This window comes from Lethenteron reissneri, chromosome 44 (assembly GCF_015708825.2).
Source record: "Lethenteron reissneri isolate LAM-NWPU_2019-01 chromosome 44, ASM1570882v1, whole genome shotgun sequence".
NCBI lineage: Eukaryota > Metazoa > Chordata > Hyperoartia > Petromyzontiformes > Petromyzontidae > Lethenteron > Lethenteron reissneri.
The window spans coordinates 5,519,691-5,544,587 of NC_083822.1; the positions used below are offsets into that span (position 1 = coordinate 5,519,691).

General features: G+C 44.3%; 1 protein-coding gene across 1 annotated transcript in view; it reads left to right on the plus strand.

The window, feature by feature from the left end:
* Nucleotides 1-24,897, plus strand: part of LOC133353519 (myosin-10-like) — a 107,419-nt gene that overhangs the window by 65,379 nt on the left and 17,143 nt on the right. The window contains 19 exon segments of the mRNA XM_061569822.1: nt 933-950; nt 7,955-8,047; nt 9,445-9,508; nt 10,757-10,855; nt 11,941-12,084; nt 12,460-12,555; nt 15,976-16,094; nt 16,388-16,540; nt 17,278-17,451; nt 17,630-17,803; nt 18,243-18,357; nt 19,100-19,293; nt 19,666-19,787; nt 20,618-20,687; nt 20,818-20,978; nt 21,687-21,795; nt 22,463-22,594; nt 22,776-22,982; nt 24,435-24,572. Of these exon segments, the coding sequence (XP_061425806.1) occupies nt 933-950; nt 7,955-8,047; nt 9,445-9,508; nt 10,757-10,855; nt 11,941-12,084; nt 12,460-12,555; nt 15,976-16,094; nt 16,388-16,540; nt 17,278-17,451; nt 17,630-17,803; nt 18,243-18,357; nt 19,100-19,293; nt 19,666-19,787; nt 20,618-20,687; nt 20,818-20,978; nt 21,687-21,795; nt 22,463-22,594; nt 22,776-22,982; nt 24,435-24,572 (2,382 nt within the window).

Here is a 24,897-nt window from a genome sequence, read left to right on the forward strand (position 1 = left end):
CAGCCACTAGTTTTTGTATTGCACAATGGAGACTAAATAATTTAATTAATTGGCAAACATTAAAAAAAGACCTTTTAATCAACATTAAGAATAATCCTGAGACCCTTTTCAATACACTGCTGGATTCACTGCTGGATAAAGACCTCCCTTACCCGTAGGATCTCAGTCATTAAGGTTGTTTGACTGTACTTCATGCCTGTCAGTGCAGATTGGTGAAGGGGGGGCTGATTCTGAAATCACTCTCCACTGATGTTCGCTGTGAGAATCATCAATTAAACCTTCATTGAGTTTATTGCGCAATGTGCCACCCATTTAACAACCGTTAATCAAGAGTGAAAACTACATTGTGGGTAACTCATTCCCGCAGCACATCGCGACGTTGAGTAGACATGGATAAAAATGTATATTTAAGTATCTACAGATACTCACAGATACTATCAAATGTGGCTTCACTGGAACCAGACTGATCATCAAATTTGGAAAACGATGACATTTGTTGACCTTTGACCTTTTTTGACATGCACGGAGTTAACCAACATAAAAGATTACAACAAACCCCTTTTGTGTGTTCCCTAGCGGTAAAAGTCTAATGAATTCAACTGATTAGCATTCCTGTTCATTAACTATGCAGTTTCCATTACACGAGTCCTCCTCTTTGGATGGGCGTTTGCTCATTCGGAATAACATTTATTGGTCAGGCTAGCAATCTAATGCCAAATATCCAAGTTTAAATCACACCATTCGTTAAGTTCATTTGATGGTTACGGATGATGTTGTTGTTGTTGACGAATTGTGCTAATTTTTATCTTCCAACCCTCCTCCCCATCGCCCACCGCCGCTGACGCCGTTACTTCAAATCTCCGTGTGCCCTGCAATGTGTCGATTCACTTCTCTCAAACCCCCTCCCCAACAAACCCCCAACGTTGCTGCAGAAAGCGGAGATTTCGTTTGTGAGTAGACCATATGCCCAGTGCTCCTGTGCCGCGGAACACACACACACACCCACCCACCCACACATGCACATTTACCATTTGACAATACCATTAGGTTGGCTTTACTGCAGTGTCGAAGGTTAAGTGCAAAGCAAAAGAAAATGCTGAAAAAGCTTTACTTTGTTTCTGATGATAATTGTTCAGTTTGGTCAAGTTAAAGGGTCTGCATACTCTAACGAGTATTAGGATGTTGTTCATCTTATCCGGTGGCTCGGAGTTTGTGATAGAAATTCCATATTCCTGTGGTGGTAGGGAGAACTCTCTCCATAGGATCACTACTTTTGACTTCCAACAAAGTGGTTCTCTTATTGTGAACCCTGGATGAATGATAGGAAGTTCCCCCCCCCCCCACCCATCTAGAAATTGAACTTGTAACCTCCCAGTTTTGAGTTTTCTCTGCAAATGCACATGGCTGCATATCCAGCAGTAATTATTAATTGTTAATCAGTGGTGTAACTCTTTAATCGAGAATTTTAAACATTCTCATTGGTAGATCATAAAACAATGTAAAGTGTTTTAGAGTCCCAATCTCTCAGATTATTGGTTCGATTTTTGGCTTGTGCCATGAGCAAGTGCAGCATATAGATTGCTGACCTGTTTGGATATGTTTTGATTATCTCATGTTTGGGTGTTCTCCGGATTCTCTAGTTTTCTCCCATGTGCAAAATTAGGCCACAAGGAATTGGACAAACGTAGCAAGCAGCACCCTTCCAAAAAGTAAACTTCATTCTCAGTGAAACTTCCCTGCATTAAAAACACATAAAAATAGATAATTTAATGATTTTTTAAATATTTCGTAGTTTTTTGCCCAGAAAATATATTGCAAATGTACGAACATTAAATGAAAAACAGCTTGTCAAACAGTTATAAAAGAATGATATAACCAGGTATTTTGTCGTAAAGCCAACCTAATGTGTTATATAACAGCCATACCATCACCACCAGAACCACACCAAACCATTCCATGCATGACTCCATACATGCTTTGCACGATCCGCTTTGCATGCACATTGTTTCATATGGCTTTTCATTGCAACACCACACAGCAGTGATGATTTCCTGGCTGTGATACTGCGTGACCATATAAGGGAAGGCACATTTTTAAAAAATGCTTAGAAGAATGATGTTCAAGTCTTTTTGCCTCGAAGTGCTTAACTTTTTAAATTCCTATTTTTAACCTTTTCAAATTCCAACGAGAGCTGAGGTTTTTATCTACATTTTTTTTAGCCAGGCCACCCTTGACCAGCCGAGTGTGCTACATGCCAATTTTTTTCTGTGCTGAGGTTATTGAGTCTCTAACTGGATTCTTAACATAGTTTAAAAAATTTGACTGTTGCCAACTTTTAAAATTGAGTAAGAATGAAAATGGCAGAGCACCTCAAAGGGCGGGCTCTCTTCGAAGCCATGTTCGAGGACTGAGCCCAACACCACGGAGATCCTGGGGTTTCAATCTCAAGTTATATGGTCTAAGTAAAATGTCTAACCGATTGTAAAAAAACGACCATTTCTTAAATGTAGTTGTCACTTAGCTAAATTTGCATTACGGATTATGACATTGGAACACAATCAATTATTCTAATGAGTAATGCCACAGGATCTTAAATTCTCCATCTAACAGCAAGCATGACACTGATTTTTTTAGTATCATTAGTAACAATAATGGGCGGCAGGAAATTGCTGGACAGCTATAGCTGTAACCACATGAATGTTATGCAAACTGGTGTAAGAAATTTGCCCAATGGGCTCTCATAGCTTGCAGTTAAAACGAACTGTGTAACTGTTTGGGTCACGCAGTCACTGTCCTGAGTTTAGCCTCACTGCCCTGTTGGACAACAATGCTTTGTTCTGATCATTCCATCTCCCTCCCACTGCATTTAAAGCAAAAAAATGTGCTTCTATGGATATCTAGACTTTAGTTTGAAGCTCCTCCCTATTCAATAACAAATTTGAGTTAATATTGATAGTTGATAAACATAACCATATTTGCATTCATTTAATCATTTTATCTTAACCTATTGATATTATATATAGCTTTAAAGTGTTACACGTATTTTCATTATATTCCAGGGGTGAATACATTATTTTATTGATAAAATATATTTAATGCATTTTCATACATCTAAAGATAGACTACTTTACAGCCCTCTGTAAATCTACCACTGGATTGTCAGTCATGGGGATCGTTTGACCATACTTCACCATGTTGGTCAACGAGGGTTGTTGAATGTGGGGACCTAGAACCAGTTCAGATATCAGATTGTAGCCATTGCCGGGAATCGAACTGAGCTCACTGCATTCATAGTGTGTTGCAAAATTGAAAACCGTCATTGTGTCCCTGCGAACATGGACAACACTCATTTTCATTATTTGCTAAGAGGCTGTGGTAACAACTCGACATTCCTATGCCAGGAGCCAGTCTTTCCCAAAGTACGACCACTATTGACTTCCGACAACGTGTATCTCGTTTTCTAGACCAAGTAGACCCACATCTGTTTTATGATTGCAAGTCGAATACTTTGATCCAGCGCCACCTGGCTGGGAGTAGTGTATATATATGATTTTTGTGATTTTTCTTCATGACTAAAAATAGAGGAATAAAATACTAATTGGTAGGCAGCTATTGTTCAATCAATTAAGAAACCATTAATAATATAATTTATCAAAAAGCCTTATCATGCACAATGACGATTTAAACAAATATTTCATGAAATAGTTAAACACGCTTTTAAAAAAAATGCTTGCAGTGGGAGTGTATTCATGCACATATCCAATGCTGTGTGTACACGTGTTTGATGTATTTGTGCCATGTTTTGTTATTACTTATACCCATTGCTTCATCATGTATGCCTGCCTCCATTAGTAACATTATACAATTGACTGGTCTATCAATGTCTCTATTTTTCGTAATTTACTTAAAACGATTGCTATGAAACTTACAGAAAAAACATAATTTGAACATTTTTTATAATTCCAGTGAGTTGTAAAATGGATCAGCCAACATTATTGATAACTGCCATCCATTTCATTTTTATAAGGGGTTATCCAGGTGGCTTTGAAATTTATCTTAAGAAAAAAATTAAAGGAAACCTCCCCATTTACGATGACAGTGGTACAGCCCAAATCTGATGCTTCACACCTCATGCCTGCGTGTCATGGGTGTGTTTCACTCAGTGGAGCAGTTCACTTATTGTGAGAGTTTTTATGAATAATTATTTAATCGAATGACGACTACCTGGATATAACCCCACTGTGAAGCATATGCCAGCCTTCCCGAAATGAAGAAAACATCTCGTCCTTAAGCTCTCATTTAATTCGTTTCCACATTTTGGAAACATAAATGAAACTAAATATCTATTTCTTATATATTAATGAGCTGAACAAAGTTGGTTTATACGGGATGGTTGGCGCTTTACACTCCTTGTTCAGAGAGCGCGAGATACATATTCCATTTACTCATGTTTGCTGTGTCAGCATGGCTTGCCAGTGCAAGGCATTCATATTTGTACAGTAACATTAGTCTCCATTGTCCATGCACTCACCGCCCACCACACCCACAACTCAGACCAGAGGCGGCACAGGGGCCCTGAGGAAGGAAATGGGGTCTTTAGTTTGGACATTTGGTGCTTGGACAAGTCCAAGTCAATTGTTTTTTTTTGCTTAAACACGTGGCACATTTATGGCACAAATCTGCCACCCAAAAGTCCTATCACATTAATACTCAAACATAATAAGATACAATTCTATACAATGAGAAAATATACTCTCTAAAGTTGTTCCAAATATACATGGAGCTTCTTAGCATCTTGAAATTTAAGTTCCAGGAAATTGGGATTCAAGCCAAGGCATGGGAATACAAGTGGCAAAGGGGGAGGGTGGAATTCTGGGTTCCTTCCAGGCAAACAGAGATGAGGAATTTTAGATCTTGGATGGTATCTAAGCAAATTGGAAAAGCATCTTCCCTCGAGGTGTCTCGGTGTCTCATGGGATTCACAATGGCTGTGTTGACTCACTGAGCCAGCGCACTTCTGCAAGCCTGGGTTCGAATCCAGGCACGCAAGTGTAATTAATTGAGATTAAGTCGTGGAGTCCATCAAGTTGCCTGGTCACCTACAACTGCACAAAGAATTTACTGCCTTTTAATGTTTTTTTTTACTTAATTTGGCCTTGTACAGTGTTAAGTGCTAACATTTTTAATTCTTGGATGACTGACACGTTGTGAACCACTGCCGGATGAGAGAGGCATCATTGTGACTCCCTTCCAAAATAGTTCTGTTGTTTTTTTTTAGTCCCTATTCTCTGACATGTGAGGCTTGTCTGAATGGCCAGGGTTTTTTTTAAGGCCGTTTATTCAGCTCTTGCCATGACTTATGTTACAATTATGGAATAGAAAGACTAGGGTATAATTGGTAACAACAATGTGTCTAAAATGTCCATCTGGAATAGACAATTTGGTTTTTCACACATAGTTATGCTTACACTTAAAGTAAATACACAATATACAATTTCCCCTGCTTGTTGGCTCGAGTTAAGAAAGATGTTTATTTAAAAGAAACTATGCAAGTACTGGATTGGCCACTATTTAACATTTTTCCCATTAGCCAAGGCATCCCAGAACTCATGACAAATTATTTTAATGCTACTCCCTAAACCACACATGCCGATCTCTTGGTAATATCTCCAAAAACCTAACATCATTTTCTAAAGCTGTAGGCAAAGAATGTGAGGGGCATTGGCTCAGGCATGGCATTGGTGAGGTGCCATGTACATGCATGTGCATGTGTAGTGGTGGGTCTGCGTACATTGCTGCTCTTGTTAATGTGCATGTTTTATGTATAGAAACGTGCATGTGATGTTTCTATAGAGCAGCAATTATATTTTAAGTTATGATTCTTGGCATCCAGCTTTTAATTTACAAACCAATCTACACAATGCACACCTGTACTCTGGAATTGACCAAGACTGTATTTACTACAGTTACTACAGACATTCGAATTTTAATTTTCATTTCATCTTGATCGTAATGTACAACCTCCAATCCACAGTTTTAAAAAAAGAACATCTCCCCGCTATAAAAAATCGCAGGGCAGCACTAATTTTGTTGACAGCCAAGAGCCAGTACTGGAGATTTCACATTCCCATAGGCAAGCATTTTATTAAAAGTGGTACTGAGTTTATAATACTTGAAGGTGTGATGGGTTGCAACAACCCCCATTTGGATTATTATATCCTGATAGTGTATTGTACTCACTGTGACAGATTGGGAGCCAGTGTAACATCCTTGTCAAAGAAATCAAGTGATCAGATTGTACACTACCACACGATGTCTGATTTGTACAAAGGGGGGGGGGGGAGATTTGTAAACAAGATTAAATTCCAGTATCTGAGAATCTCAATTGAATGCTCAGATCTCCAGGCTTTTAAGCAGGGTTCCCAAATGCCAGTCCTCAAGACACCACCATATTGCATCTTTCTGAGTTACCAATATTGCCTTCATTCAAATACAACTTAAGTCATTAAGATACTGCATGTGTCAATGTCTTACGTGAAATAGGGAATGCCGATTAATTTAAATCGACACTTTGTCACAGACTCGCACTTAAATCTACACATGCATATCCCAATACAGGATCCTCATGAAAAAGTCCAAACTGAATAAGGATTTCCTGGATGAATAATTCACATTATTGTTAGACAGCTCACCGATATCTTTTGAGTTGTACCATATGTTGTTTGGCTCCGTTTTTGGGGCTTGATTCATAAGTTATTTTTGGGTCTGATAACGTTAAGTAAAATGTGTACCCTAAACCCTCCACTCAACATAGCCAATTCATCTGAACCAAAAATGTATTTTGAATGATAATATTGTCCGCAAAAGCCGACATGTTAAGTTTTGGGAACTTATTCAGGAACTGAAGTACATTAACCGGAACGACGAACATCATGCCAAGCAACACAGTACAACCTGAACACACATCGGAGAGCTATACAATACAACTGCGTAAACCTCCGCTAAATAGTTTTTGTAAAAATGGCATGACATTTTTTTAATCCATGCGCTCTGCATCACGTGTAACGTACTTTGCAAGCATCAGGACCATGTAGTATGCATTGACCCATATATTTGGAAGGATGCAAATTTGGTAAACTCGAAAGGGTGTACCGTAGTGTTTCAAGGAACAGCGCTTGGGAAAACCGTGGCTTCAAGTGTGCTTTATTGAGGTGTGTTCATTAAGCCCTGGAGGTTAAGAATTGTTGCTACAATGTACAAAGCCTGCAACTGGAGGCTTGCAATGTGGTGTGGGCTTCTCCCATGATGGTTAGTGGGGCCAGACGGTATATTCCACGTGCCAGTGCCACCTGCAGTGGCAATACTTTAGTGGCATCAATTTCCTTGCACGGTCAATGAAAGAGAATGATGTGATAATCTTTTTTTTAAATGAGTGGGTTATCACATAATTCACTTGCATTGGACAGATGAATAAATTGGTGCCACTAACGTTGTGCCACCTTATGTGGTACCAATTGCTGCTCTGGCGTGTAGGTTGTGTGAAGTTTTGTTGCCACCGTCAGGTTGTGATATTGGAATGATGTGTAATACATTTCTGCTGTCGGGATTGCTCTGCAGAAGTGGTGGTGATGGTTGTTTTTGTTTTTGTGGCTTAACGCTCATTGTTGATGATCATATTCTCAACCCACAATCATGAACAATCACTTTCGCACATGCATACATACTCTTATATATACTTACACGTTATACCGACTTTACCTTATTCGCACACATGCGCGCACACACATGAACATTTACGCACGTGCACAATGACCCACTCGTAAACATTCCCACTTGCCAAAACACACTCGTACATACCCCTCATACTTGAATACACACAACACACATACGTATACACACTCATACATACATACATACACACACATTCAAACACCCATACTCAATACATATGCAGGGTGAACTGGAGAAGCAGCTACTCCAAGCGAACCCCATCCTGGAAGCGTTTGGCAACGCGAAGACTGTCAAGAACGACAACTCCTCACGATTCGTAAGCAGAGCTGCGGCTCCTCCTTCTACACGCAGAGCGATTAAGTGGAGGCCTGGCCTCCAGTGGGTGGCTGCTCGCTGGTTTGGTTCGATCTCCCGGTGCTGCAATTCAAACAATGGAAATATTTCTAAAATCCCCGTGCCTCTGTCCACCTTGTAGTATTAATGGGTAGGTACACCACAGTTAGTTAATTGTCAGTTTGCATTTGCTGGGGTATGTCAACCTCTTTCAAGGCAGTGTAGAAGAGTAGGCCAAAATATTCTCTCAAGGGGCTTTTTCTCAAGTGGAGGCCCTTCTGCCAGCAGTAGTATGAGTAAGAATTCGCAGGGCTGTACTGTACCACCTTTGCCTTTCCTACGGTTGGGGTGTGTACTACATGTGTTATAAGCTTAAAGTAACATTGACTTAGGAGGTCTGTGATTGATTTTTACAGCTCTGCACCAGTATTTCTTGAGTACTGGGTCGAAGCCCAGATGTTGGGTGTTGGCATGAAAAATCACTATCTGAGATGCAGGGGTTGAGCCCTGGCACGTGGTATATTTAGGATATTCCCCTTGTGTCAGCTTAGGTTCAATCCTTGTGAACTACTCAAGAAAGAGCCAGTCCCAACAGCCAGGTTGGATGACTGCACCAGCAGGTTTATTAAAGTTCCTGGGTCTATGGCTCAATGGCCATTTCTGCCCTCTGACCCAGTATTTCCAATAACTTGGTTCTTAGCTCCATTTTATAGAATTGGGGTTAAACCAATTTCTCAGTCATAGTGAGTTTAAAGCTGTTTATTTAATCACAGAATATTACATACGCGATAAAGTTTATCTGATGAATTAACTTAGGGGCAGTCCATAAATGATGTCACGCAGCTAGGGGGGGGGGGTCAGACATTTGTGACGATGTGTGACGAGGGGGGGGGGGTTGAGAAATGTGACGTCACATAAAAATGCGCAACTTTGAATAAATATAGACGACACGCTCTACTTAATTAAATATACTTTTTGATAAATGTTTTCTCCTACAACATCAGAGTGCAGCGCCACATTAAATACGCACTAAAATGACAATAGTTTAAAGCGATTTGAAGCATGTTGTATTTTTGGGCGGGGGGCAGAGCTTTGTGATGTCATATTTGAGGGGGGGTCTGACTTTTTGTGACGCCGTGTGACGAGGGGAGGGGGGGGGTCAAAAATAGTCGAATATTGCATGACGTCATTTATGGATGGCCCCTTATCTACATTACTTGAAATAAGACCTAGAAATAGTGGTGAGGGAGGTCATTTGCATAAAAGCTTGAAGTAGTTATATATTATCTCTTTTGAAGGTCATATATTTTTGGCTCTCTGCCTTGACACTTATAAACTGCCCTCTGATGTGTGTGTTGTTTTAAATTACTATTTTCACAGGGGAAGTTCATCCGCATCAACTTTGACGTCGCTGGGTACATCGTCGGCGCAAACATTGAGACCTGTATCCTTTCGACTGCTCGCGCTTGTATACCAAATTGAGGATCCCGCTTTATTCGGCATTAGACTCATAGGGCTGGCACTGCATGTCTGTGACAGACCTGGCCCGCTGGGAGTGTGTTTCCTGTTTGTTGATGAGGTTTGTGGTACGAGGCCAGTGGGTCGCCCTGTGGTGAATATTGTGACTTTTACACTGAGACCTCCATTACCAGTGGCAAAATATAGCAATAGGTTTTTACCCTTTCATCTGGTACAAAAACTGCTGACACCTTTATACAAGACATCATGTTTGCAATAACCACAACACAAGCAGTCGAAATGCAAACAAAAAGAAACAACTCTGATAATGATATGCACTGTCCTTGAAGTTGATTGGACCAATCATTATCAGAGTTGTTTCTTTTTGTTTGCATTTTGACTGCTTGTGTTGTGGTTATTGCAAACATGATGCCTTGCATAAAGGTTGTCAGTTTTTGTACCAGTTGAAAGGGTAAAAACCTATCACTATACTGTGACTTTTAACCAAAAACATCATGTACTCCACAGTGGGTGTTAACGGTCCCATGACATTATTCGAAAAAAAGAGTAGGTCACGAGTGCTGGCGTCACAATGCGAATTTTAAAATTACCGTGTTGGGTAAAGCCACGAAGTAATGTTGCCCCTGCTGACGATAATTATCTGTGAATCGTGGCGGGCGTGCTAGTCTTGCACGATAAAAATGGCACAAATAACAAATGTGCTGATAATCTTGTTTGATTGTAACTTAGTGCTGGGATTGCTGAATCGCACAGATGGAGCCACAATGATTGAGATGCTCACCTGAAGGGCTTTGAGGTGTTTGTTACCTGTAGTTGAGTAGTGGAGTTTGTGTTCTCCTCATTAGCTTTGCGATCTCCAAGCTCTTGCATTTCCTCTTGGCCAAATATGTCAAGCAGGATGATTCGAAAAAGTATTTGAAGCTCCGCAAGTGATGCTTTAAAGACTTGGCAGCCCTACGTCAGTGATGGAACTTACACATTCTTATGACAGGGGCCTGTTTCTCTTGGGATAACCACTGTTGACACTGGAGGCATGATCAGTCAAGAAAACCCCCAAATGGGATTTGAAATCAACACCTTTAGATTGTTTAGTCGAGTACTGTAGCTATCGCACCAGCGGGCCAAATGTATGGTGAAATCTGCTGTGTAAATGAACGATGATGGTGACGGTGATGATAGTCATTCCATTGCCTTGACGACTCCGCGCGCTCAGACCTCCTGGAGAAGTCTCGCGCCATCCGGCAGGCGAAGGATGAGCGAACGTTCCACATCTTCTACCAGCTCCTGTCGGGCGCAGGAGAACACCTGAAGAGTGCGTTTTATTGTGCCCACACACATGCATGCATGCTTGCTCCCTCATTGGCACATGCATATGCGTTCATCAGAACCCATAACAAACCTTGGGTTAGGATTATGTACCCTAAAATAGCAGGAGTGTTGCAATGTGTAAACTAAACAGTACAGAAAACATTTGAAAAGTGTAAAACGCGATGAAGAATACATATTGAATAGAATTAGCCAGCAATAATAAACCGGCTATAAAATGTAGAGTTGATCATCCCAGATTGTCACCAATGACTGCACAATAAATTATTGCATTAAATATAAAAATCATAAAAACCTTAACCTTATTAGTATTTAAAATTGCATTTTATGGGTATATGCATCGGTTTTCTAAAAGCACCTGCATTCATCATTGCCAAATATTGAATCTCAGTATACCATAACCTGATTAAATTACGTTTTGGTTCTTTTGGTAAAGTCGCGTAGAAAGAACTTAAATAATAATAATAGAATACGACGTTTCGATTGCAACACAAGCATGTGTAAGTCTCTCTCTGCTTGTGTGTCTGTCTGTGTTTTGTGTCTCTCTCAAATTTTGCAATCTTTGAAATAACGTAATCAACCAGGTGGGGTGTTGACTGTTGTGTTGGCTGACTCTCTGTGTTGTATTGCATTATATTTCTAAGTTTTCTATGTTTGTTTTCTCATTCATTTGTACCGGATGATGGTTGCTTGTGTTGCAATCGAAATGTGGTATTCTATTATTTTATTTATTTCTACGTTACTTTACCGAAAGAACCAAAGAGTAATTCCTGCAAGTCACGAAAGCTTCAAATCTAGTCTGATTGAATTATAATGGATAGTAAATGTAGGGTAGAGGCAATTTAATGTTTCAGGGAAATCATAAATAGAGAAAAAAACTTGTCAAATGTAGTATTGACTTCAGTAACGTGACATAGAAATGGCTTTCCCTGGGGATTAACAACTGAGTTGCCTATGGGTTTTGAAACTTGTCTGCTCAAATGGCGACGCAGACCTTTGAACTCTTGATTGTTGCCATAACGACGATAGTAATGGCATCTTTCTTGCGTCTCTCCCCGTCTGGCCCCACAGCTGACCTGCTCCTCGAGGGCTACAACAACTACCGCTTCCTGTCCAACGGAAACGTCGTCATCCCAGGGCAGCAGGACAAGGACAACTTCCAGGAGACAACCTCCTCCATGAACATCATGGGCTTCACGCACGAGGAGCAGATTTGTACGACGCTCACGCACGCACTCGCACGCACTCGCACGCACTCGCACGCACTCGCACGCACTCGCACGCACTCGCACGCACTCGCACGCACTCGCACGCACTCGCACGCACTCGCACGCACTCGCACGCACTCGCACGCACTCGCACGCACTCGCACGCACTCGCACGCACTCGCACGCACTCGCACGCACTCGCACGCACCTGCACATGAACTGCACCTGTGAAGAGACTCCAAAAGTGTTTGTGGTGTTTTCTTGCCAGGATTTCTCCCACCCGCCCCCCCTGACCCCCCATGTGATCTGAGACTGTGCTGACCGAGAGAGATGGGAAGGACGTTTCTTGGCCTCGTGACTTGCGTGCGTCGTGTCCCCACAGCCTTGCTGCGTGTGGTCTCTTCCGTGCTCCATTACGGAAACATCGTTTTCAAGAAGGAGAGGAACACTGACCAGGCTTCGATGCCAGACAACACTGGTAAACAGATACACGTACACAGAGACAAAGGTCTTACCTATAGCCATTACCAGAATTTGGGGAAAGTGCTGTTAGTGAGAACCTGAGGCTCGCATGGTGTTTGATGGGGTGGTGTGGCTAAACACTGATTGACAGTGTTCGTCTTCCCAGTGCTGATGGTTACAAACTGCTGAAGGTACACTTTTAAGGCTGAGATGATGTAGGGGAGGCCTATGACCTGCTTGGATATAATTGCATACCTGTCAACCCCTTATCAGTGCTTCCCTTATTACAGACCAATTCAGACCTTATTGGTCACCCCGTGTCCTTATAAATCTCAACGTTCATCAAGTACCATCACAAGGGAGAAACACAAATACACAAAAAAAAATGTGCCCGTATTGAAACGGCTGTACACCGTATGGACCTGAGAACTCAATTTCCCTGTACAAGAATATGGGTAACAGTATGGGTTGACAGGTATGCAATTGCTACTAATGAATTGGGTGGTTGCTGGGTTCGTAGCACAGTCCACTAACCACTGTCACCGCTGATAATTCGCACATTGCCGAGGTACAGGAACTATTCCACGCTCTCGACATCCAGCATATTATTTTTGGAGAGAGAGTTGAAGGGATAGAGTGTTGATCGGCAGGTGTTTTATATCCGCCATGAAAGTAAGGCCCATCTCTTTGTGGCAAGCTCAGGTGGCAAGCTCCCAGGTTCATCAACAGGTTCTCCGAACTACTTTTCAGCGTGAGCAGAAAATCCATGTTCATCAGTATACCATGTAGTTCGAGAAGCCTTCCTTGGCTATACCATGCTACAGATACAATGGTAGGCTGCTACAATGAGAATCTGATCAGTGGGCCTGTGACTTCTAGGGATGGCTCCCTACTGATCAACCATGTTATGTGTACTGTTCCACATATACTTGTACACACACAAGCACATATACTGTATGTGTACATGCTTGCGCACACATTCCGATGGTGGAGCTATGATATTGACCTCCAGATAACACGAATGTCCGTTGGTTGTCGCATTGGCAGGTTTGACTTGGCTTTAGTGAAAGGTATTGTATTATTTTCCTGTGATGTGTACCACGTTCTAAATCTATTTTTCCATGACCAGTTCTCAGTAGCATGTGGTTGCGCTGTCACCGAACTGAGACAAAACCAGGCTGGATGGCGTCCCCACATTGTGCTGTCTTAGTTCCTGCCTTTTGGTAGCCCCTGCCTAATATGTAGGCACTACTCCCAATCCACACCCCCTGTGGCCTAGTGATCAACCCAGGAAAATGAGATCTTCACTGGGCAGAAATCGATGCGAAGTCAGGAGTGTGTTGGTAATAGGAATTATCTAAAAGTGATTTCATGAGACTGTTTTAAATAAGATTTCGTGCATTTGTATCTTAATGTGATTTAAAATGGCAACCAAAAAAAGAAATGGTTCTTAAAGATCTGCACCTTGGATGTGTGTCCTGGGATGAAGTACAGTAATTTAAGAGTGATGTTTCAACCTGGATTATGAAGCATGTAAATGCAACCACATTTAAGACTCTTTACAAATAGGGACAATTTTCCCATGTTGAGAGTTTAAAGATGGATTATTAATGAGAACAGTGAATAAGAGGCGGACTAGAAACGACATAATAGAAAAGCATATGAAGACACCTCATGAAGTGAGACAGCAGAGGAAAGTATTCAGCCTGAACTTGAACAGTGGCAGTGTATATGGGGCAGTGCAGACGGCAAGAGGAAGGGAATTTCAAAGAGCAATAACAAGCAGCAGTGGCTATGTTTATATGTATAGTATGATTTAGTTAAAATAGGGCAGTGTTCATTAATGCGATGTTGAGGGATGTTATTTTGAGTCCCCACTTGAAATGTATTTGTTTAGTTAATTTCTAACTTGACTAGTATTACTTAGAAACGAACTTGGTGTCGTGATGGAGTGAGGTGGTGGCAATCCCAACTGTTGATGCCTAGAGCTTTACGCTATTAAAGAAGAGTGCTTGACAGATCTAAGAACAATCGTTAGATGTCAACATTCACTTCTTTAACTGCTGTGGGAACACAGGGCCCAGGTTCAACTCCAGTCTGGCCACAGATCCTTCTCACTTGAAACTGGTCATGGAAATTAGGCACAATTCACTGGCATGGCTCACTTGAGCACAGATTAACGCAGATTTTACGATGCCGAAACGCTCTAGGGCTCGTCTCACGCAGCTCGCACCATGTGACGGAGCGTTCACTTCGCCGATAGGATGTTCACTATCGTATATATAAGATAAGGATATTCACGCTACTCCCATCGACAGAATTCCGGATCGTAAAGGTAATGTCAGATCGTTTAGATAAATATATTTGCTTACATGAAGTCAATCTTGACTAGTTAAAGATAGGATATTCACGTTTTTAAGTCTAACATTTGTATTATAACATTTGGCAAGATAATTCACTTCTAAAAATGCTCACTCGTATGCACCTGTTAGGTTTTGAACATTCACCCGTAATGTGTGACTCACGCCATTGATAAATATATGCAAAAGCTGACTTGCATATATTGGACATGCACTTCTAAAACCCACCTTAAAATGTGTTAACCTACTGAATTGTGAAGTCGTTGCCGTTATGAGTCCTAATGGTGGTGCCGGAGTCACTGAGCCAGCCACCGCTGAGTTTAACTCTCAAGCAGCCAGCCTTCATTAAATTGGGTTCTGTAATTTAGTTAACTTAATACTCATGGCCCAAGATACTCTTGAGAATGTAACATTAATATACTATGCCTCCTTTATATTGAGGTCCTTAATGGAATGATGATCAAATGGCTAAACTTCCCTTGACCTTGTGTTTGATTAAGAGATCCATTCGGAAGACAACAGATTTAATCTCTGTCATAGTCATCCTATGGGAGTGTTCCCTGGTAAAGGATGTGCTAGCAGGGGGGGGGGGGGGGAGTCCAGATGGCACCATCTCATTGGTTAGCTATAAAGTCATAATACAACGTTTACCTGATTTAAAGAGCATAGGACAGTGCTCATATTCCTTAGCAGCTATAAGATACCAGTGCGCATATCCATACGGCTATGGTGGGTCAATTTACAAGTGACAACCACCGCTGATTTCGTGCAAAGTGGGTATCCATGTGATCAAACTCTGTAGCGATGATGTGCTGGGTCGACCCTGACCGAGATGAGTAAAGAATTTTCTGACTGAGAGTCAAGCACACTTTTAATCAGAGCAGCACCTTAGGAAAAGTTGGTAATATAAATAACCACAAAAATATTAAAACATAAGGTTTGTTGAATTTTAAATAAAAACGAGCCATGAGTTGATGTGCATGTTTCTCTCTGGCTGGATCTCCCCCACTTTCCGTCTGCTCTTGCCCTCTCAATCTCATTTTCTCCTCACTGCCCTCCCTCATCACCACCACCAGCTGCCCAGAAGCTGTGTCACCTGCTGGGAATCGCCGTGACGGATTTCACGCGTGCAATCCTCACTCCACGCATCAAGGTCGGCCGCGACTACGTGCAGAAGGCCCAGACCAAGGAACTGGTAAGGGAACGTCCCATAATGCACTCTGAGATGCTCCCATAATACATTGCTTTCCCTCGAATCTATTAATTTCACTGTATAAAATACAATGTTTGTTTATTTGTCCACTCTCCCCCTTTGTCTCCTTCTGTCTCCATCTGATTCTGTCTTTTTCCCTTCTCGCCATTACTTTCTTCTCTGACCCCTGTCTTTATATAATTCTCCCCCACTCACCGTCTCATTCCACCCTAATCTTCCACTCCTCTCTCATTCTCTGCCCATCTCTGCACCTCTCCCTCGTCCGTGTCGCCCAGGCTGACTTTGCTATCGAGGCGTTGGCCAAGGCCACGTACGAGCGTCTCTTCCGCTGGCTCGTGCAGCGCCTCAACAAGGCTCTGGACCGCACCAAGCGTCAGGGCGCCTCCTTCATCGGCATCCTCGACATCGCCGGCTTCGAGATCTTCGAGGTAGCCCCCACCGCCACCCGTCGTGGGGCTAGCACGGAACAAGCGGTGTCTGTATGCGGCTCGCTGTGTGCTTGTTGGGCTGCCAGTGTTTGCCTTGGGTTATTCAAAAAATATAATGGGTTAACACTGTGTGTGGAGCTGGCAATGTTTGCACGAAGCTATCAGTATTTGTGTAGTCTAATGGATTCCTTTATTGGGTTAGCATTGACAATATAGCAGTGTTTAATGGACTGGCAGTGTCTGTTTTGAGCCCGCGATGTACCTGGTGGTCGTGCATGCTAAGCTGGTTTAAAAGCTGAAAAGTTCTCAGACTCGTGGAGAGTGGTGCACGCTTGGAATTCCACTTGGAGACAGAACGAAGTACACATGGAATAGAGAACATATGCAGGTTAAAGACATCAAAGTGACTGATAAGGGAAAGTAAGTACATTTAGGCAAAATACTGGCCATTGGTAGAGAGCGATGTACCAGTAGCAGCTCAAGGAGGCAACATGCCGAACAGTATAATCATCGCGGAGCGATAAAGATGATATCGGCTCGTGTGCAGGAGTGAGACGGATTGTTTCGTCGTGCGATTTTGAGGGCTGGCGACCAAGTTGGACAAGGCCTTCATGCAGCAGTCGATAGACTATGGCCGCTGCTGATGATGATCGTCGCTCATTTAATAGTTGCAGTGGTTTTTATGCCAGACTGAATAACGTGTTTATTTTTGTTATTTCAACATTCCCCCATCGCAGCTGAACTCCTTTGAGCAGCTGTGCATCAATTACACCAACGAGAAGCTGCAGCAGCTGTTCAACCACACCATGTTCATCCTGGAGCAGGAGGAGTACCAGCGTGAGGGCATTGAGTGGAACTTCATCGACTTCGGGCTCGACCTGCAGCCATGCATCGAGCTCATCGAGAAGCCGGTATGTGCAGATATGCAAGATGAAGATCCCCGTGTATGAAATGACATCCCCGGGGGGCGGGGGGGCCGAGGGTGGGGGTGGAGAGAGTAGGTTCCCCACCCCTGCTGTAAAGTGTCCACGTATGCCGTATTGACGATGCGTGACGACGGCGCCTGCTGTTGCGTGCGCTTCAACCCAGGCCGGGCCGCCGGGCATCCTGGCGTTGCTGGACGAGGAGTGCTGGTTCCCCAAGGCCACGGACAAGTCGTTCTGTGAGAAGCTGGTACAGGAGCAGGGCACGCACCCGAAGTTCCAGAAGCCGAAGCAGCTCAAGGACAAGGCAGACTTCTCGGTCATCCACTACGCCGGAAAGGTGACGTGACGCTTTTGAGGCCAAGTGGCAAAATGAGTGAAAGATAAGCTGGTGTGAGATAGTATTTCTATCCCTGTAGAATTCACACCTCGGATGCAGATGACTATAATATTAAAACCTCCACCATTCCGCTTTCAGTGTCAGTACTTATTATTGTTACAGGAGGGTATTATGTAGAGGGCTACATTGTGAGCACAGGGCAGTGCAGCAAAATGCATTTTTGCACTGTACGATGCTCTTAACGTCTATGCTACCTGCCTTCACAAACCCAAACTGAACAGCGTGGTGAAGTGGTTATATCGCCGCCATGATCCGTACAGCATGGACGAGGCTTTCATCCAGCAGTGGATTGACGAAAAAAGGGCTACACGTGACATCGCCGCGAGTAAAACACCGGGTCTGACGAGTCTGTGGGCCTGTGCCATGTGTCCCCTGGCAGGTGGATTACAAGGCCGACGAGTGGCTGATGAAAAACATGGACCCCCTCAACGACAACGTGGCCACGCTTCTGCATCAGTCGTCCGACAAGTTCGTGGCTGAGCTCTGGAAAGATGGTGAGAGAGCGGAGAGGGTGCAATGATTTTGGAGGATGGTGATGATGGCATAGAGAAGCAAATGGGAGAGGGAGATGGAGAAATGGGCTGATACGAAGGGGGAGCGGGGCAGAGTCGGATGAGGGGTGGGGGGCGGGGAAGGGTGAGAAAAAGAGGAGTGAATTGGCCAATGAGGAATATGGCCACGTTGCATTATAGGCCTTTGAGTCTGTTAATCGAGTGGGATTTAATAATGACTTTATAGTGCTGCTTAATAATATGATGGAACGATCTCCACATAAGCATCAGAAGAGCTGATTGAAGATAAATGTAAACTGTTATTTAAATGGCCATCTCTTCAGTGCATCTGTAATACAGCACAAATACATGAGGCAAGCGAGGTATCTGTCTTTTGTAATTGGCCTTACTTGTCATGTATGCTTGTATTAGTTTTAAATTATATTCCCTGGAATATTTTACATCTCCTTATTAAATAAAATATATCACAACAAGGGTGCAACAGGATACATGGTTTTGTCATTTTTAACTAAATGTGCTGTGTTTCGTATAGAATATAGGTTGGGCGTTCATGTAAATTTTATTGAAGTGTAAAATATAAACGAGATGAATTGATCGACAGCAATACTGGATTTTCACACATTTGGTTCATTGCCCGTGTTGTGAGCGCAAGAATAGATGTTTAAGCGACGAATGTGCACGGGAACGCGTCGTGCGCGTGTGCCCCTCCCCCCCGTGTGTACAGTCGACCGCATCGTGGGTCTGGACACGGTGTCGGGGATGACGGACACGGCCTTCGGCTCCACCTACAAGACGCGCAAGGGCATGTTCCGCACCGTGGGGCAGCTCTACAAAGAGCAGCTGACCAAGCTCATGGCCACGCTGCGCAACACCAACCCCAACTTCGTGCGCTGCATCATCCCCAACCACGAGAAGAAGGTGCGTGCATGCCGAGGAATGTTCCCTTGCCCATTTTGTCAAGTTCTGAAGCTGGCCCATTGAGTCTAAATAACACATATGGGCGTGCCTGGAATATGAAAAGTACAGGACTCGGACGATAATCTACAAATTTTGACGTGTTCGAACTTATTTGATTCATGTTTAACATTCCTGTTTAATGTGCATGCATTCGTATTCATGTGTGGTTAATGATCTGGCCACATTTCTGCATTAAGACCCTCCATCACCTGACGTAGAGAGGTGTTTGTATGATTAATGTGTAAGATTCGCTTTGTACGTGTGTAAATGTGTGCATGATTTCAAATTGCATGTTATATTCATGTTGTACTTGTGTTTTTTTTGCTTGCACAGGCTGGCAAACTGGAGCCGCACCTGGTGCTTGATCAGCTGCGCTGTAACGGAGTCCTCGAGGGCATCCGTATCTGCAGACAGGGCTTCCCCAATCGCATCATCTTCCAGGAGTTCAGGCAGAGGTACGAGGGTGTACACTAAGACAAAGATCCCCCACACACACCGCACCAGGCACTCGTAGGGGAGGCCCAGGTCCCGTTCAGATAATCAAACTCGGGTCACCAGGTTTATTGCACAGCACACTAACAACCACTACACTGTGGGCGTGTACTAAAAGATAGACAAAGATCCCCCTTATAGCCTCAACAAACTGTTGGGGCAAGTGCTGTTAGCAAGCACCTATAAAGGTCGCCATGGCACATGAGGAGGTGGGTGGCCAGCACCACGCCCTTGCCGCCTTTGTCTCTCCCAGCGATATGTACACATTGCACTAGGTACTCATTTGAGGCTGAGTCGGCCTAGGGGAGGCCCAGGGCCGATTCAGATAATCGTCATTGGTATTGGTGAGTTGCGCAACACACTAACTTGTACACTATGGGGGTGTACATACACACATACGAAATTTTCACCTTTAAATGCAAGCACATACACTTACATGTGCACATGCGCATATACACACAAATGCTTGCATTTATAAACTCGCATGCATTGACAACACATTCTTGTTCGTGCAAACAAGTATATAAAAATGTATTAATCTACTCGCATGCAAACGCCTGTGCGCTTCCATACGCACCTGCACAGACACTCAACATGCTAGGGAGTTGCAACCTCACAACCATCTCCTACATTTGATCCACTCCCATTTGGCTCACAGTGAGGCTAAATAGGGAATAGCAGCCACAATCTCCGTTCATTCAAACGCTTCTGGCATGATCCACATGCTTACCAGACATTCACACCGCTGCGCCCTAGGACTAATTTTCTTCGTTGTGTACTCCCTCGTGTGCAGATACGAGATCCTGACTCCCAACGCGATCCCCAAGGGATTCATGGACGGGAAACAGGCCTGCGAGCGCATGGTGCGTATCGCTATCCACACACGTCCCCCCTCGCGTAGCGTGGAACCAGTAACACTTACTGCGCTTCTCCGCAGCAGCTCCTCCCCGTGTGCCCCTCAACGCCTCTCGTGCCGCTCTCCCCTCCGTGCAGATCAAGGGGCTGGAGCTGGACCCGAACCTGTACCGCATTGGGCAGAGCAAAATCTTCTTCCGTGCGGGAGTGCTCGCCCATCTGGAGGAGGAGCGCGACCTCAAGATCACTGACATCATCATTGCCTTTCAGGCAACGTGCCGCGGATACCTGGCCCGCAGGTGACACTCCTGACCCCCTAGCCTACCTGTCCCTTCCAAACCTTCACCTCCTCTCACCTCTGAACCCTGACCCCGGACGTTCACATTGCATTTTGTCTGAACCTGCGCATGCTTTTGGCAAAATAAAAAAGTAAAAGCAATCCTACAATTGTTTCTCCATGCTCAAATTAGATACATTGGCACTCATAATTGGAGATGGCTCTAAGCCCAGTCGTGGAAATTCCGTGTTCCTATGACAGTGCCAGTCTGTGACTGCTGCCGTTAGAGCCCACAAGGTGCTGTAAATGTGTTAATCCCAGTTGAATGATGAACTGCGTTAACCCCGACCAAGATTTGGACTCTTGCGTTTGTAAACAATGCCAAATAGCAGGGTATTGGCCAGTTTATGAAACAAATACCATGTTTGTGGCTGGTGTTGACAGCAATGACTATACTGAATGGATTGTAATGCTATGCGAGCACATTTATGTTCAATTCCTGACCTTGTACATCATCAGTGAAGAATAGTATTTGAACTTGGTCTTAGCCTCCCCTAGGTCAACTCAGCCTTAAAACCGTACCTGGTGCAGTGTGCGAACATCAGCACTTGGAAGACGAGAGTGGCCACACCGCCCCCTTGTGTGCCATGTTTACCTTGATAGTGCTCGCTAACAGTGCCTGCCGCTGGGGTCTGTAATACTATTTGGGGGATCGTGTTTGCGTGTGCAGGGCGTTCGGGAAGAGGCAGCAGCAGCTGAGTGCACTGCGCGTCATCCAACGCAACTGCTCCGCTTATCTCAAGCTGCGTAACTGGCAGTGGTGGCGCCTCTTCACCAAGGTACCCACTGGGGGTTCCGCGATTCATTCGTCAGAATCGTTGACTCGCACGCTCGCGATGCATGCATCTTGAGCGTGATAATAGATTCGTGTGCGTTTGTTGTAGAATCGAGTTTCGAAGCACTCTAGACTCTGGATTTACCACTGGTACATACGTCTGAAATGTGATCCCCGGATCGTGACGATTTGTCATCGTGGAAGAGGATAAATTGTTACACCCTTAATTTGCACTCTTAGAGTTTCTAAGGTTTCTAAAGTGAACGTAACATTATTTAGTTAATAATTAAGTGCAGTGGCCACACTCGTACAGAGACAGAGATGAGATTCAGCTCCGAATAAAAATAAGTCGCAACTCAGTAATTTCTGGTAATTCCCGCACGAACCAAGCGACCTGAGATAGATTCTCAGCCACGCCAAACACATCGTTGGTGAGTCACATCTAAACTGGTCCTGGTTCCCACCTTCACCAGTGTGGTGAAGTATGATCAAACAGCCTCCATGACCGACATGGTGTTTGGAATACCAAATGTTCTAAATTAATTTTTATGATTGGCTCATGATGCTTCGTCAGTGACTGTCCACATCTATCTCCCATCCCCTGATCGTGCTCTGCATTTCTTGTTGCTCCCGCATCGCACATCCCACGTTTCCCCCTCCCCCACGCGCAGGTGAAGCCACTTCTGCAGGTCAGCCGCCAGGATGAGGTGCTGCTGGCGAAGGCCGAGGAGTTGCAGAAGGTAAAGGAGCGGCAAGTGCAGGCGGAGACGGACCTTGTGGAGCTGGAGCATAAACACAATCAGGTGACCACCACCACCACCACCGCTCGTTGGCATACGCACCAGGAGCGCGGAACCTACAACCCGCGGGCCGGACACACACAGTGCCACGTGCACTTACAAAGGCGAAGGCAAATGTCCAGCAAACCGAACATCGCTTTGACCCCATGTGATTGTGACCCCTTAACCCCCGCCACTGCCACAGGCGATAAAAGAGAAGCAGATGATGGCGGAGCAACTGCAGGCGGAGATCGAGCTGTGCGCCGAGGCCGAGGAGATGCGCTCGCGTCTCGAGGCCAAGAAGCAGGAGCTGGAGGATATCCTCCACGACCTGGAGGCGCGCGTGGAGGAGGAGGAAGAGCGCGCGCAGTCGCTCAACCAGGAAAAGAAGAAGATGCAGCAGCACGTGCAGGTGGGATTGCGCGCGGGGGCCCACGCTGGTGCATTGCGTGGTTGGCCGTGTATGGTGGTGGCGATTGGTGGAGAATGATGACCAGGTTTGGGGGGGGGGGGTAGTTCATATTTAATGGTAACAATGGTTGTGAAGAGATGGTGGTGATGTAATGGTGAGAGTGATGATTGCTGATGTGAGAACCATGTTAGTCAGATTTGGTCAATTATAATGAAAATAACAGTTGCATTGCTATCCCGGAAATGGCGAAGTGGTAAGAGATCGGGTCACAATCGGAAGGTTGTGGTTTCAAATCCTGTTTGGGGGTTGAACCCAGTCCATCATCCCTCCCTGGAGTTGATTACATGAGTGCCACTTTGTGGGACAGTCAACAGTGGTTGTCTTATGGAAAAGACTACCCCCCCCCCTCCATAGGAATGTGGAATTCCCATCACTGACTCAGGGCTGTAAACAGGAGATGATGACCGTCTCAATGCTCATTTGAGCAGAAAGTGACTTGGAGCATTGTTAGCTGAAATTACAATTACATTGTCATTGCAATTCATCATAAATTACCCATTTGTTATTTACCCCCAGGTTTATTGATGTTGATTTACTTTTTGATAATCTCTTACTATGGTGGTCATATTGATGGTGGCATGAATTTTACTTAATTTTTCATTGTTTGGTCATTAATGGTGATGTTCATATAGATTTTTATTTTGGTTATGGTGGCGATCTTAGTTGTGGTCATGATGATAAACAGATGGTACTGACATGAATAGTGAGGTGATGATGATGTTGCTGTTGGTAGTAATTAATTGCGGTGTTGATGAAAACTGAGGTGCTGATGGCAGTGTTTAGTGATGGTGGTGATGAATGAAGGCTGATGATTATGATGGTGCTTTATGTATGTATGTGTAATAATCCTTCTGAGACGGCTTCGGAATCGGTCCTCTTTATTTTCACTTCCACAATACACTTTACTCACACACGCTCCGTTGCTGGCAGACAACAGAGAGCGGGCAGACTTCACACCAGTTCCCACCGCGCACGTGGCACCCAGAGCCCCCGTACGCGCGTGGCTCTCGCTCTGTTCGTTCCCCAGTCTGCTCCCGATCGTTCTCTCACTCTCTCTTAATCCCTTCGTCACGTGGTCCCCCCAGCCAATCCTCCATGGACAGCCTTGACCATTCTCGATGGTTCCCTGTCAATCCCGGGACCACGCCCCTCATCCGGCTCCCCATTAGCTGGGGCCCCGAATGGCTAGGCCAATCACTCCTGATGACATGCCGTGATCACGCCGGGGTCATGCTCCCTATCTCAACCCTTATTGGCTACAAAGCAGGACCGGCAAGCCAATCCCCACGTGAACCCTCTATGGCTGTTATTACATATGTATGTTGAACTTATTTAGCATCGTACATAGCCAACCGTGCTTATCAGAGGTGCGGGATAATGTCGTTCTCTCAGGACCTGGAGGACCAACTCGAGGAGGAGGAAACTGCTCGCCAGAAGCTGCAGCTCGAGAAGGTCCAGACTGAGTCGAAGCTGAAGAAGATGGAGGAGGACCTGATCATCCTTGAGGACCAAAATTCAAAGTTCAATAAGGTTTGCACGCTCTCAATAGTCGAAATGTCACATTGATGGTTGATGTGACCAGGTGGCATGATGTATATAATTCAAAAGCGCATGGCAATGTACAGAATCAGCATTCAAACACCAGAATCCCATTTGCTCCTCCAAGATACGTCCACTTCTCAGTTTCGCCGAGTTTTTTGCTGGGAGTGGTTGGACACTGCTGTGATCAGTGCTTTGGAGGCAAGGCTCGGTGAATCACATGGAGATTTGTGTGAAACTCCCAAACCCAATTGAATTCAAGGTGACCAGGAATTGGCCACCTTATGCGTGTGATGAGTTTTCTTCCGCTAATATA